Source organism: Phyllobates terribilis, unplaced genomic scaffold, assembly GCF_046119375.1.
Source record: "Phyllobates terribilis strain yellow unplaced genomic scaffold, ASM4611937v1 Scaffold_9__5_contigs__length_417890890, whole genome shotgun sequence".
Taxonomy (NCBI): Eukaryota; Metazoa; Chordata; class Amphibia; order Anura; family Dendrobatidae; genus Phyllobates; species Phyllobates terribilis.
In genome coordinates this window covers 175378105-175393034 of record NW_027362769.1, presented here as the reverse complement: position 1 = coordinate 175393034, position 14930 = coordinate 175378105, and the positions used below count along the sequence as shown (strand labels likewise).

General features: G+C 37.9%; 1 protein-coding gene across 8 annotated transcripts in view; it reads right to left on the bottom strand.

Annotated features, from left to right (window-relative positions):
- Window positions 1-14131, bottom strand: part of TNS1 (tensin 1) — a 608032-nt gene extending 593901 nt beyond the window's left edge. For 6 of the 8 annotated variants that reach the window (XM_073647437.1, XM_073647438.1, XM_073647442.1 and 3 more), the window contains exon 1: window positions 13818-14131. In XM_073647437.1, the coding sequence (XP_073503538.1) occupies window positions 13818-13928 (111 nt within the window). In that variant the 5' untranslated portion in view covers window positions 13929-14131. The remainder of the gene's footprint in view (window positions 1-13817) is intronic. The other 2 variants (XM_073647445.1, XM_073647448.1) reach the window with 1 other exon arrangement.
- Window positions 14132-14930: the final 799 nt, after the last annotated feature.

Below are 14930 nucleotides of genomic sequence, written 5' to 3'. Positions count from 1 at the left end.
ATCAGATGGGGGGGGTGAGTGAGATGGCGGAAAGATGATGAATTCTGTTTTATCCATGTTGAGTTTTAGAAATCTAGCAGAGAAGAAGGATGAGATAGAGGACAGACATTGTGGGATTTTGGTTAGTAAGGAGGTGATATCGGGTCCAGAGAGGTAGATCTGTGTGTCATCAGACTCTATGAGCTGTCCCAGGTCAAAGGTGTAGATGGAGAAGAGCAGGGGTCCTAGAACTGAGCCTTGGGGGACACCGACAGATAGGGGGCGAGATGAGGAGGTGGTGTGTGAGTGGGAGACACTGAATGTCCGGTCTGTTAGGTATGAGGGGATCCAAGATAGGGCCAAGTCTGTGATGACGATAGATGAGAGAGTCTGGAGTAAGAGGGAATGGTCCACTGTGTCTAAGGCAGATGACAGGTCCAGAAGGAGGAGGATGGAGTAGTGTCGCTTAGATTTGGCGGTCAGTAGGTCGTTGGTGACTTTGGTCAGGGCAGTTTCAGTCGAGTGATGCGGTCGGAAACCAGATTGTAAGGGGTCGAAGAGGGAGCAGGAGGAGGGGTGGGAGGACAGATCAAGGTGGACATGTTGTTCCAGTAGTTTTGAGGCATAGGGGAGAAGTGATATGGGGCGATAGCTAGACAGAGAGGATGGGTCAAGGGAGGGCTTTTTGAGGATTGAGGATTCAATTTATAGCTTGAACTTTTATGGATACAACAATAACAAATATGTCTCTTTTTTACATGTTTTTATTTCTTTACTTCATAACAGGAAGAAAGAGGGATTTTTAGTTATATTTTATTATTATTTATTTTTTTCCTTTTCTTTTCCTTTTAGGGCACTTAAAATTGCAATCATTAGTATTGCAGCATATAATGTAGCTGATGTTCTTCTATGAAACCCTGCCAAAAGACTAAGGGCGTTTTTACCAGATTCCTGGCTGCCATGATAATCCATTGGATTCCCATAATCGCTTCTCGAGAGACTGAGGAGAGCCAATAGATGAGTGCACTGGAAATGAGGCCATATAAATGCTGCTGTCACTGATAGACAGCAGCATTTAAATGGTTAAACTGCGGCTATCAGAGCTTGCTCCAGTTGCTGCTGTTACAGGCAGATTCCAGCTGTGAAGCACAGCCGCTGTCTGCCCAGTATGGAGCAGGCTCAGATTGCACATTACCTGTGACGAAAATGTAGAACACAGGTCTTTAATAAATGAATGGTAACTATCAATAGAGGGAGCTCATTACACATGAATTCATGTAGTACCCGTCTGCTGCAAGCTCCTGAGCTCCCTCTACTGGTGGAGGGAGGTAACCTGCTTTTTATCATGTAACTTTAAGGATGTGTAAGGCAGAGTAGGGGACGTAACGTTACATTTACACCACGGTCTCGCAGTGTTTTGGGGTCTTTTGCTGCAAAATTGTAGAAAATAACAGACAAAAAAAAAATAAAACTGTCAATTATAAATACAATCTTATCTTTCACAATGAGAACAATTGTCTTTTTTGCTCATTCCAGCATTTTAGTGGCATGAGGTGGGGGGGGGCAATTTACCCAATCCATACGGCTGGGTGCAGAGCAGGGCTCGCCCCTCTTTCTATATTGGCTTTTTCTGTTTCATATCAGTCGTGACAAACTGCTGAGAACCACACGTCTGTCTAGCTTATGTGTAGTAATTAGTTCTCTATATCCACAAGAAACATAATAACCTTTTGATGTGTCATAATATTAGACAGGATTGATCACACAGTAAAATGATAATTTTCCCCTTGAGAGACATCACAAAACAAATCACATCAACAGTCACCGATGCGTCATCCTATAGATACAGAAGACAGGAGAGGAATAATACATCAATTAATTTACAATATGGGGAACAGAAAAAATATATTAGTATAGTAGTTATATTCTTGTACATAGGAGCAGTATTATAGTAGTTATATTCTTGTACATAGGGGGCAGTATTATAGTAGTTATATTCTTGTACATAGGGGGCAGTACTATAGTAGTTATATTCTTGTATATATGAGCAGTATTATAGTAGTTATATTCTTGTACATAGGGGCAGTACTATAGTAGTTATATTCTTGTATATATGAGCAGTATTATAGCAGTTATATTCCTGTACATAGGGAGCAGTATTATAGTAGTTATATTCTTGTATATAGGAGCAGTGTTATAGTAGTTATATTCTTGTACATAGGAGCAGTATTATAGTAGTTATATTCTTGTACATAGGGGCAGTACTATAGTAGTTATATTCTTGTACATAGGAGCAGTATTATAGTAGTTATATTCTTGTACATAGGAGCAGTATTATAGTAGTTATATTCTTGTACATAGGGGGCAATATTATAGTAGTTATATTCTTGTACGTAGGGGCAGTATTATAGTAGTTATATTCTTGTACATAGGGGGCAGTATTATAGTAGTTATATTCTTGTACATAGGAGCAGTATTATAGTAGTTATATTCTTGTACATAGGGAGCAGTATTATAGTAGTTATATTCTTGTAGATAGGAGCAGTATTATAGTAGTTATATTCTTGTACATAGGAGCAGTACTATAGTAGTTATATTCTTGTATATAGGAGCAGTATTATAGTAGTTATATTCTTGTACATAGGGGCAGTACTATAGTAGTTATATTCTTGTACATAGGAGCAGTATTATAGTAGTTATATTCTTGTACATAGGGGCAGTACTATAGTAGTTATATTCTTGTACATAGGGGGCAGTATTATAGTAGTTATATTCTTGTACATAGGGGCAGTACTATAGTAGTTATATTCTTGTACATAGGGGGCAGTATTATAGTAGTTATATTCTTGTACATAGGAGGCAGTATTATAGTAGTTATATTCTTGTACATAGGAGGCAGTATTATAGTAGTTATATTCTTGTACATAGGGGGCAGTATTATAGTAGTTATATTCTTGTACCTAGGAGCAGTATTATAGTAGTTATATTCTTGTACATAGGGGCAGTACTATAGTAGTTATATTCTTGTACATAGGGGGCAGTATTATAATAGTTATATTCTTGTACATAGGGGGCAGTATTATAGTAGTTATATTCTTGTACATAGGGGGCAGTATTATAGTAGTTATATTCTTGTACATAGGAGCAGTATTATAGTAGTTATATTCTTGTACATAGGAGCAGCATTATAGTAGTTATATTCTTGTACATAGGGGGCGGTATTATAGTAGTTATATTATTGTACATAGGAGCAGTATTATAGTAGTTATATTCTTGTACATAGTAGCAGTATTATAGTAGTTATATTCTTGTATATAGGAGCAGTATTATAGTAGGTATATTCTTGTACATAGGGGCAGTATTATAGCAGTTATATTCTTGTATATAGGAGCAGTATTATAGCAGTTATATTCTTGTACATAGGAGCAGTATTATACTAGTTATATTCTTGTACATAGGAGCAGTATGATAGTAGTTATATTCTTGTACATAGGAGCAGTATGATAGTAGTTATATTCTTGTACATAGGGAGCAGTATTATAGTAGTTATATTCTTGTACATAGGGGGCCGTATTATAGTAGTTATATTGTTGTACATAGGAGCAGTATTATAGTAGTTATATTCTTGTACATAGGAGCAGTATTATAGTAGTTATATTCTTGTACATAGGAGGCAGTATTATAGTAGTTATATTCTTGTACATAGGGGCAGTATTATAGTAGTTATATTCTTGTACATAGGAGCAGTATTATAGTAGTTATATTCTTGTACATAGCAGTATTATAGTAGTTATATTCTTGTACATAGGGGCAGTACTATAGTAGTTATATTCTTGTACATAGGGGGCAGTATTATAGTAGTTATATTCTTGTACATAGGGGGCAGTATTATAGTAGTTATATTCTTGTACATAGGGGGCAGTATTATAGTAGTTATATTCTTGTACATAGGAGCAGTATTATAGTAGTTATATTCTTGTACATAGGAGCAGTATTATAGTAGTTATATTCTTGTACATAGGGGCAGTACTATAGTAGTTATATTCTTGTACATAGGGGGCAGTATTATAGTAGTTATATTCTTGTACATAGGGGGCAGTATTATAGTAGTTATATTCTTGTACATAGGAGGCAGTATTATAGTAGTTATATTCTTGTACATAGGGGGCAGTATTATAGTAGTTATATTCTTGTACCTAGGAGCAGTATTATAGTAGTTATATTCTTGTACATAGGGGCAGTACTATAGTAGTTATATTCTTGTACATAGGGGGCAGTATTATAATAGTTATATTCTTGTACATAGGGGGCAGTATTATAGTAGTTATATTCTTGTACATAGGGGGCAGTATTATAGTAGTTATATTCTTGTACATAGGAGCAGTATTATAGTAGTTATATTCTTGTACATAGGAGCAGTATTATAGTAGTTATATTCTTGTACATAGGGGGCAGTATTATAGTAGTTATATTCTTGTACATAGGAGCAGTATTATAGTAGTTATATTCTTGTACATAGGGGGCGGTATTATAGTAGTTATATTATTGTACATAGGGGCAATATTATAGTAGTTATATTCTTGTACATAGGGGCAGTATTATAGTAGGTATATTCTTGTACATAGGAGCAGTATTATAGTAGTTATATTCTTGTATATAGGAGCAGTATTATAGTAGTTATATTCTTGTACATAGGGGGCAGTATTATAGTAGTTATTTTCTTGTATATAGGAGCAGTATTATAGTAGGTATATTCTTGTACATAGGGGCAGTATTATAGTAGTTATATTCTTGTATATAGGAGCAGTATTATAGTAGTTATATTCTTGTACATAGGGGCAGTATTGTAGTAGTTATATTCTTGTACATAGGAGCAGTATTATAGCAGTTATATTCTTGTACATAGGAGCAGTATTGTAGTAGTTATATTCTTGTACATAGGGGCAGTATTATAGTAGTTATATTCTTGTATACAGGAGCAGTATTATAGTAGGTATATTCTTGTACATAGGGGCAGTATTATAGTAGCTATATTCTTGTACATAGGGGGCAGTATTATAGTAGTTATATTCTTGTATATAGGAGCAGTATTATAGTAGTTATATTCTTGTACATAGGGGCAGTATTATAGTAGTTATATTCTTGTATATAGGAGCAGTATTATAGTAGGTATATTCCTGTACATAGGGAGCAGTATTATAGTAGTTATACTCTTGTACATAGGGGGCAGTATTATAGTAGTTATATTCTTGTATATAGGAGCAGTATTATAGTAGTTATATTCTTGTACATAGGAGCAGTATTATACTAGTTATATTCTTGTACATAGGGGCAGAATCATAGAATGGTGGAGTTGGAGGGGGCCTCCTGGGTCATCTGGTCCAACCCCCTGCTCAAAGCAGGATTCACTAAATCATCTCAGACAGATGTCTGTCCAGCCTCTGGTTGAAGACTTCCATTGAAGGGGAACTCACCACCTCTCGTGGCCGCCTGTTCCACTCATTAATCACCCTAACTGTCAAAAAATTTTTTCTAATATCTAATCTGTGTCTCCTCCCATTTAGTTTCATCCCATTGCTTCTAGTCTTTCCTTGTGCAAATGAGAATAAAGATGATCCTTCTACAATGTGACAGCCCTTGACATATTTGTAGACAGCTATTAAGTCTCCTCTCAGTCTTCTCTTTTGCAGCTAAACATTCCCAGATCCTGTACCCGTTCCTCATAGGACATGGTTTGCAGACCGGTCACCATTCTGGTCGCTCTTCTCTGAACTTGCTCCAGTTTGTCGATGTCTTTTTTAAAATGTGGTGCCCAAAACTGTACACAGTATTCCAGATGAGGTCTGACCAAAGAGGAGTAAAGTGCGATAATGACTTCACGTGATCTAGACTGTATGCTTCTGTTAATACATCCCAGAATTGTATTTGCCTTTTTTGCTGCTGCATCACACTGTTGACTCATGTTCAGTCTATGATCTATTAGTATACCTAAGTCTTTTTCACATGTACTGTTGCTTAGCTCTATTCCACCCATTCTGTATATGCTTTTTTCATTTTTATTGCCCAGATGTAGTACTTTGCATTTTTCCCTGTTAAAAACCATTCTGTTGGTTGCTGCCCACTGCTCCAGTTTATTTAGGTCTTTTTGAATCCTCTCTCTCTTCTCTAGTATTAGCTATCCCTCCTAGCTTTGTGTCGTCAGCAAATTTTATCAGTTTACCCTCAATTCCTTCATCTAAATCATTGATCAAGATGTTGAACAATACAGGTCCCAGGACGGAGCCCTGTGGTACCCCACTTGAGACATTCATCCAACTGTATGTGTAGCCATTTATGACCACTCTTTCAGTCCGATCACTAAGCCAGTTATGAATCCACCTAACAGTTGCCTTGTCTATTCCATATTTGGTAATTTTTTCAATTATATTCTTGTACATAGGGGGCAGTATTATAGTAGTTATATTCTTGTACATAGGAGCAGTATTATAGTAGTTATATGCTTGTACATAGGGGGCAGTATTATAGTAGTTATATTCTTGTACATAGGAGCAGTATGATAGTAGTTATATTCTTGTACATAGGGGCAGTATTATAGTAGTTATATGCTTGTACATAGGGGGCAGTATTATAGTAGTTATATTCTTGTACATAGGGGCAGTATTATAGTTGTTATATGCTTGTACATAGGGGGCAGTATTATAGTAGTTATATTCTTGTACATAGGGAGCAGTATTATAGTAGTTATATTCTTATACATAGGTGGGCCGTATTATAGTAGTTATATTGTTGTACATAGGAGCAGTATTATAGTAGTTATATTCTTGTACATAGGAGCAGTATTATAGTAGTTATATTCTTGTACATAGGAGGCAGTATTATAGTAGTTATATTCTTGTACATAGGGGCAGTATTATAGTAGTTATATTGTTGTACATAGGAGCAGTATTATAGTAGTTATATTCTTGTACATAGGAGCAGTATTATAGTAGTTATATTCTTGTACATAGGAGCAGTATTATAGTAGTTATATTCTTGTACATAGTAGCAGTATTATAGTAGTTATATTCTTGTACATAGGGGAGCAGTATTATAGTAGTTATATTCTTGTATATAGGGGCAGTATTATAGTAGCTATATTCTTGTACATAGGAGCAGTATTATAGTAGTTATATTCTTGTATATAGGGGCAGTATTATAGTAGTTATATTCTTGTACATAGGAGCAGTATTATAGTAGTTATATTCTTGTACATAGGAGCAGTATTATAGTAGTTATATTCTTGTATATAGGGGCAGTATTATAGTAGTTATATTCTTGTACATAGGAGCAGTATTATAGTAGTTATATTCTTGTATATAGGAGCAGTATTATAGTAGTTATATTCTTGTACATAGGGGCAGTATTATAGTAGTTATATTCTTGTATATAGGAGCAGTATTATAGTAGTTATATTCTTGTATATAGGAGCAGTATTATAGTAGGTATATTCTTGTACATAGGGGCAGTACTATAGTAGTTATATTCTTGTACATAGGAGCAGTATTATAGTATTTATATTCTTGTATATAGGAGCAGTATTATAGTAGATATATTCTTGTACATAGGGGCAGTATTATAGTAGTTATATTGTTGTATATAGGAGCAGTATTATAGTAGGTATATTCTTGTACATAGGGGCAGTACTATAGTAGTTATATTCTTGTACATAGGAGCAGTACTATAGTAGTTATATTCTTGTATATAGGAGCAGTATTATAGTAGATATATTCTTGTACATAGGAGCAGTATTATAGTAGTTATATTCTTGTACATAGGGGGCAGTATTATAGTAGTTATATTCTTATACATAGGGGCAGTATTATAGTAGTTATATTCTTGTACATAGAAGCAGTATTATAGTAGTTATATTCTTGTACATAGGAGCAGTATTATAGTAGTTATAGTCTTGTACATAGGAGGTAGTATTATAGTAGTTATATTCTTGTACATAGAAGCAGTATTATAGTAGTTATATTCTTGTACATAGGAGCAGTATTATAGTAGTTATATTCTTGTACATAGAAGCAGTATTATAGTAGTTATATTCTTATACATAGGGGCAGTATTATAGTAGTTATATTCTTGTACATAGAAGCAGTATTATAGTAGTTATATTTTTGTACATAGGGGCAGTATTATAGTAGTTATATTCTTGTACATAGGAGCAGTATTATAGTAGTTATATTCTTGTACATAGGGGGCAGTATTATAGTAGTTATATTCTTATATATAGGAGCAGTATTATAGTAGTTATATTCTTGTACATAGGGGGCAGTATTATAGTAGTTATATTCTCGTACATAGTGGCAGTATTATAGTAGTTATAGCTACAGTATACACTAACACAGAGGAGCACAGCTATCTGTGTTTTGATAACCTATTTATGGATATAATAGGTACATGATAATTCGGTAAGGTGAACGATCCCTTTGCTGTTAGTTGGGCTGTGATTTAGTGCTGCACAACACACAGAATAGCGGCTCAGGCACTCGGTGTCCTCTGCAATATAGAATCTGGCACTATGACGGACAGCACATGATTTAATTAAGGAAAATTGTAAACACTAGAAATTCTCATGACCTGACCGTGGCCGGATCACAAACTAAATGATTGTTAGGATTATACATGGAATTACCGTCCTTGAAGTCATAGTAATTAGACTTTAATTCCACAGTTGTTATAAGAAAATGCCTCCTATACAGATCTTTGCTGTCAATGACTATAAAAAAAAGTCTAAAAGTGAAACCCCGTCTTCCGGACCCATTTCTGTTCACATAGTTAAAGGATTTGGTACAATGTATCAGTCCAGGACAGGAGACAGATTTGTGCCTCTATCCAGGTTTGCCCGTACTGATACATTAAAATAAACTTTTAAGAACTAATCAGTGATGTAAAAAAAGGTGAGAAACTAAATTACAATGAATTACAAAGTATAACGGAAAGTTGCAAAACTCTATGATTACATTATAAAGGGTCATCCAAGACTTTGATCTTGTCCACCGCTCAGCAGATACCTGGAGGCTTGTACACCTGCAGGTCACAATTTACACCACAGCTCCACACACTGCATAGTGGCTGGTCTCAGGAACTGCAGCTCAGAACACAGTCACTTCAATAGGAGTTGCACTGCAGTACCATACAATGGCCACTACACGGTGTATGGAGCTGTGCTGTTTCATCACCGTATACTGTGAACTTGGATCAGCTGATCGATGGTCGTGCTGGATGTTGTACCCTGGTCACTGTAATAATTATGGCGTAGCCTAAGGAACAACCTCTTTAATAAGGGTCGATTACCTTAAAAGACTATGCTGGCCCTTTAATTACTGTTCGACGCCAAATCTGACAACTTTTAATTACAAGTTGGACACTCAGCACTTGATCAGGTCATGGGGAGTTGTCAGATTCTCATTTATCTAAAGTAACACCTCAGAGACCTCACACTGGGATTTAGCACCTCTGTGATACTTGTAAATGGAGGACCACCCTCCACCATTAACATTGTGACCCATGTAACAAGCAGGAATGACAGACAGCATCACCCAGGAAAATCACTCATGGAGAAAGCTCCTTAATCCCTATGGAGTACGGCCAGCGCCTCATTACAGACCCTTATGGCTGAGGTTCAGACAGTAGCAAGAAATTATCAAAATTTGTGACACATGATCAGAAAATTAGAATTTAAAGGATTACATTAATGGGGATCTCAGGTCTATAGTCATGGCCAAAAGTTTTAAGACTGACACTAATTTTGGTTTTCACAAATTTCACTGTGTACGTTTTTATAGTGACGATTTGGTGTTAAATGCAGATTGTTATGATAAGTGATGGGATTCATTCCTTGGCATGAGAATTATCACAAAAAAAAAAACATTTCAAATGATTTTCAGCCCAGCCACAAAATGACTTCCTTTAATCATTTCAGTAATCTTCTCGTTAGCTCAGGGAGAAGTGTTATCGAGGACAAGGCAGCTGAGATCTCTATTTCATGCTGACTGACTTATAACAGCAAACTGGTTGCTTTAAATGGGGGCTGGTGCTTTAAATCAATGAGCAGTCATCATTGCTTTGCATCAAAAGGGCTTCACGGTCAAGGACATTGCTGCTTGTAAGATTGCCCCTAAATCAACCTTTTATCAGATCATTAAGAATTTCAAATAGAGAGGTTGGGTTGCTGTGAAGAAGGCTTCAGGGAGACCAAGAAAGTCCAGCAAGTGCCAGGACCGTCTCCTAAAGAGGATTCCGATACGGGATCTGTTCAACACCAGTGCAGAGGTTGCTGTGGGATGGCAGCAGGCAGGCGTCAGTGCATCTGCACACATACATACACAAACAGGGAGGTGACGGCTTTTGGAGGCTGACCTACTGTACTGGGCAGCAAAGAAACATTTTTTCCAAGAAAAACAGCAATGTGATGATGATACTTTTTGCTCAATGATGGAAATCATGTGAACAAAACATTGATATTTTGGTTCCATGGCTGGGAAACTCTTCAGATCTCAGTCCGATTGAGAAAGTGTGGTCAATCCTCAAAGTGACAAACAAAAAACCCAGAAATTGTGAGAAATTATTTTGCACACGGCGTCTTTGTAAACCTAAAGCTGTTAAAAGGCGCGCAAAAGACTAAACATATATATGCACCACAGCAAGACTTTATTAAATAGAAAGGCAGATGTAGTGCTTTTTCAGGAAGGTTTTGGGGCAGATCCGCTATAAACTCGCCTGAAGAAAATGTAGTGTGCCCACGGCTTCATATTCAGGTATATCCTGCCTGCAACACACCTGAAAAAGTGCTTTCAAATGGAAGCAGATACGCCGGCATCTGAAAGACGCCATGTGCACATACTCTGATAGAGCCGATAAAACTGACTGAGCTTTCGTCCCTCCAGCCTGACCCTGAGATTCATATTCCTCTGATCTGATTCCCTTTAGCTTTTCAGAACTTCATGACAAATCCACAAATACCTTCTGGGAATGAGGCGTGACAGCAATGCAGGGGTGCATGAGCAGGTACTGCATGGCGGTCACAGCTGCTCACCACTTACAAGAAGGACCCCCCTAAAGAAAAATATAAAAATTTGTTTGTTCTCGAGTCATCTACGTCAGTAAAAACTTAATTATGGTTGTAAATAAAAGTTGTCACAGTCATGTGTATTGGTTGTGCCCCAGTTTTCCACAATAACTGACCACTCTGGATTCTAGGAAAGCTGGGTGACAACCTTAATGTACATGTTCGTGTATTGCTTATCATCCAGCTTTACATAACAGCTGACCATTCAGGAGTCCAGGAAAGCTAGGTGAAAATGAATATACATGCACATAAAGGTTGTCACGATTTCCCATAAATAGACAAACAATGTTTAAAAACTGCTGACTGAACTTCGTAACAATGTGACAGTGAAGGACGACATCTTAGGAAACTGCTGAGTAAACTTTGTCACAAACAATGTGACAGCGAAGGACGACTTCAGCTGCATGCAGAGTCTTCTTCAAGTCTCAGCAGCAAACTCCATCCTAATCTGCTGGGACTTATAGTACCCCACTAGCTTCAGACACGAAGGTTGCCAACCAATGGTCTGAATAAACAATAGGAAACAAAAGCTGCGCCTCTGTCTCAACCTGCCCGAAATCCTCGTCTTACAGCAATAATCCGGATACACACAAACGTATGACATCGATGGAGGTTCAAGCAAATAAATAAAAATTGCAAGAAATTGTGCCGGCACCAAAAGAAACATATTTATAACTTGCCAGGTGGGATAACACTAAAATCACCAATGCTAAAGTTTTAGTGGCCGGTTTTATACATGTGATCAAGGTTTATTGTTCTTCTGCAACTTTCTAATATACTTTGTCCTCCGATTCATCAAATGTTTATGGCTGAAAGCAGGAATAAAACACTTTGAAAAGTTACAAAACTTTTGTTCAATGTAAAGTTTTGCAAAGACTTTGCGACTTCACGCAAGTTTGTGCAGCTCTGACAAAATGGATGGAGCCGCAGTGGGGAGTGGATACGTCCGCCTGTCAAATTGATCAATAGTGGTGGCACTTCTTGTGCTAGAAATGTTACTCCTTTCCCTGACTGGAGTAATATTTCTTGCCAGTCGCATAGAGGTGCTCGCCACACATAAAATGTGCCAAATTAATTTAATGGAGTGTGACTTTTAACAAATAGGGTGCATCTTTTTCCTGCACGCCTCTCATTAAGAATGACATATCAAACACCACCAACAGTCTTAATGAATCTGGGCCTTTGTGTTTCAAACACTCCCCGTATTCAATATCTCTGCTTTCTATCAGTGAATGGAAACATCTGTTTACATCCAGAAGCTGAGATCCTGTATAGACCTAATACTGAACTGTGGGATACATGCTACCTGCACTGATACATTGTACAAACTATCAAGGCAGGAGAGAGATTTTTGATACTTTGTGTTTAGCAACCTCATGTTTAGGTTTTGACAAGCTTAGAGCCACTGAATATTCCCAAAGGCATAACTGGAACTCATAGGGTATCATAGCAAAATGTGATGGGGGCCCCCACACCTAATGACAGAAAACTGGAAGAGTAGTATAATGGCATTACACAAAGATACGGAAAATAAAGGTTCACCAGAAAATTCACACAGCAGTGACAGATGGCAAAAAGCCACCAAAATTCTAAAAAAATATACAATGTATATCTGTAGAGCCTCATAGCTGTTATAGTAACTCGTAAAAGTTACTATTCACTGACAGCAAGCAAATATTTAAAAAGTTAGAAAGTTGCAAAACTTTTCATTTTACAGTGATTTACTTACAACTGTAAATGATCATCAAACTCCAGACTAAAGAGAACGGTAAATATTATCAATAAATGACACATTGTAACAAACGGACAGCTGCAACTCAGGGGAGCACTACACCTCCTGTGTGGCTTTACCAATCACCCTTATGTATTGTTCATCCCCTAAAATCTGACTAAAGGTTAAATATCACCTACACAATATACAAATGAAGCAGAGCTGAGGTTGGTCATTTGGCTCAGTACAACGGGATAACACAAGGATATCTGCAGATTTAAATCAGACTGCAGGTAAACTCTCACTGTCATCAGCTCAGTCAGTTGTCAAAATAGTCAAAGGGTTAAATGTCAAATGCTGCATCCTAAAATCAGTGCACAGTGAAGAGCTGGGTTTGTCGCTTCCTGATAGTAAGGCAGTGTTGGTAGTTTTAGGCTGTGTTCACACTTAGGTTTTTATTTTTTTTGCATAAACTCTTCAGAAGTAATGAGGAGTTCATAAACCACAAGGTTTGATTGGACAGTTTCTGCTCCAAAGACTAAGCAAAAAAAACCCTCAGTGTGATCACAGCTTTACATAGGACTGCAGGACAACCTTGTAGAGTTTCTCAGCTCTTGTCAGTTATTAATTAGCTTACAATCAATAACACTAACAGGACACAGAGATGAAGCAGTAATCAGACAGGTGAACGCCTCCAATATTTCCTGCCACAACTGTTTCCCCCACATTGATAGTTCTTCTTCTGGTCACTTGTGTCATTACTGCATTATTCCTGTGTCCTGTTGTGTATAGTCTGTGACTCTTCTGATTATACTGAGCCTGATGAGGAGATGGAGGAGTCTCCAGAGCTGCTATTTGTTACCATCTTTTCAGTTAACCATTAAAAGGGATCAACCACCGAGGACTCTGAAATTGTAATATTTATCAGAAGAGTTTAAAGAACCGACTCAGCTCTGCTACATCTGAGAGAACACCATGGACCAGCAGGTTCTTCTCTGCAGTCAGTCCCTACCTTACCTTAGGAAGAAGTTTGGTCTTCTCCTCCATGCTTGTTTGCTCATGTTTGGGGTCTGCAGACATGTACAGGGGGTCTTCTTCACAGCAGATGAAGCTCACGGTGCATCCCATGCAGGCAGCCTGCTCTGGTGGGCTCACCTGTCCCACTCCTCCTCCAGATGACGGTCACAGGCCGGGCTGCAGGGGGCTGCACAGGGGGCTGCACAGGGGGCTGCCCATTGCTCCAGGATGGCTGCACTGGGACAGGAGGGGAATGCTGCTCTGGAAGTTGCTTGTTTTCCTCTCCTCTCTCCTCTCTGCTCCTCCCTCTCTCCCTTCAGGAAGTCGCAGGGGCTCAGAGATGTTCACAGACCTGACATTGCAGCCACACACCTCCCTGAAGCAGCTCGGGGCTATGTCTCCTGCCAGGAAGGTTTAGTGTTCACCTGCTGGAAGGAAGACGCAGCTTGCGCACTGTGTGCACTGGCTCCAGAGCCGCCTCCGCACCGCATCCACCTTATTAGACTCAGTTCTCACAGGGCAGCCAAAAATAAGGTGCGATTCAAGCAGAAACCACCAGGAAATGCTCCTTACTGGGAGAGTTCTTGAAGCTTTTCTTTTCCTGATGTGTATTTGCAGCACTTTGGAGACTTTTGTTTTCCTGCAAGCGTTTTTTTTTTTTTTTTTTTGCAGCTTTCTGATTGGACTGTGCTTAGTTTGGAGCATTTTCCATCAGGAGCCTCTTGAATGAAGTGACTGCACTTTTTTTTTTTCCCACCAGGAAACATTTTACATAGTTGCATAAGTTGAAAAAAAAGACTCAGGTCCATCAAGTGCAACCTTTCTCCACCAATTCTAAATTCTTTGCCACTACATTATCCATGTCCCACAATGCAATTTCTGAGGAAAGCATCCAGCCCTTCAGAAAATAAAACTCCTCCAAGAAATGGAGTAGAAGTGTTTTTTAGTACGTTTAGTACGTCCCTGGTTTTTTTGTAGAGATATTTGGAGCAAAGTCATTTAAAAAAGAAAAAAAAACTCAAGTAAAAAACTGAACCGAGCCTCAGGCGAGGTTTACGTTTACAAAGAGGTTTTTTTTTGCAGATTTTCTTTTTTATAAGGAATCTCTAAGTG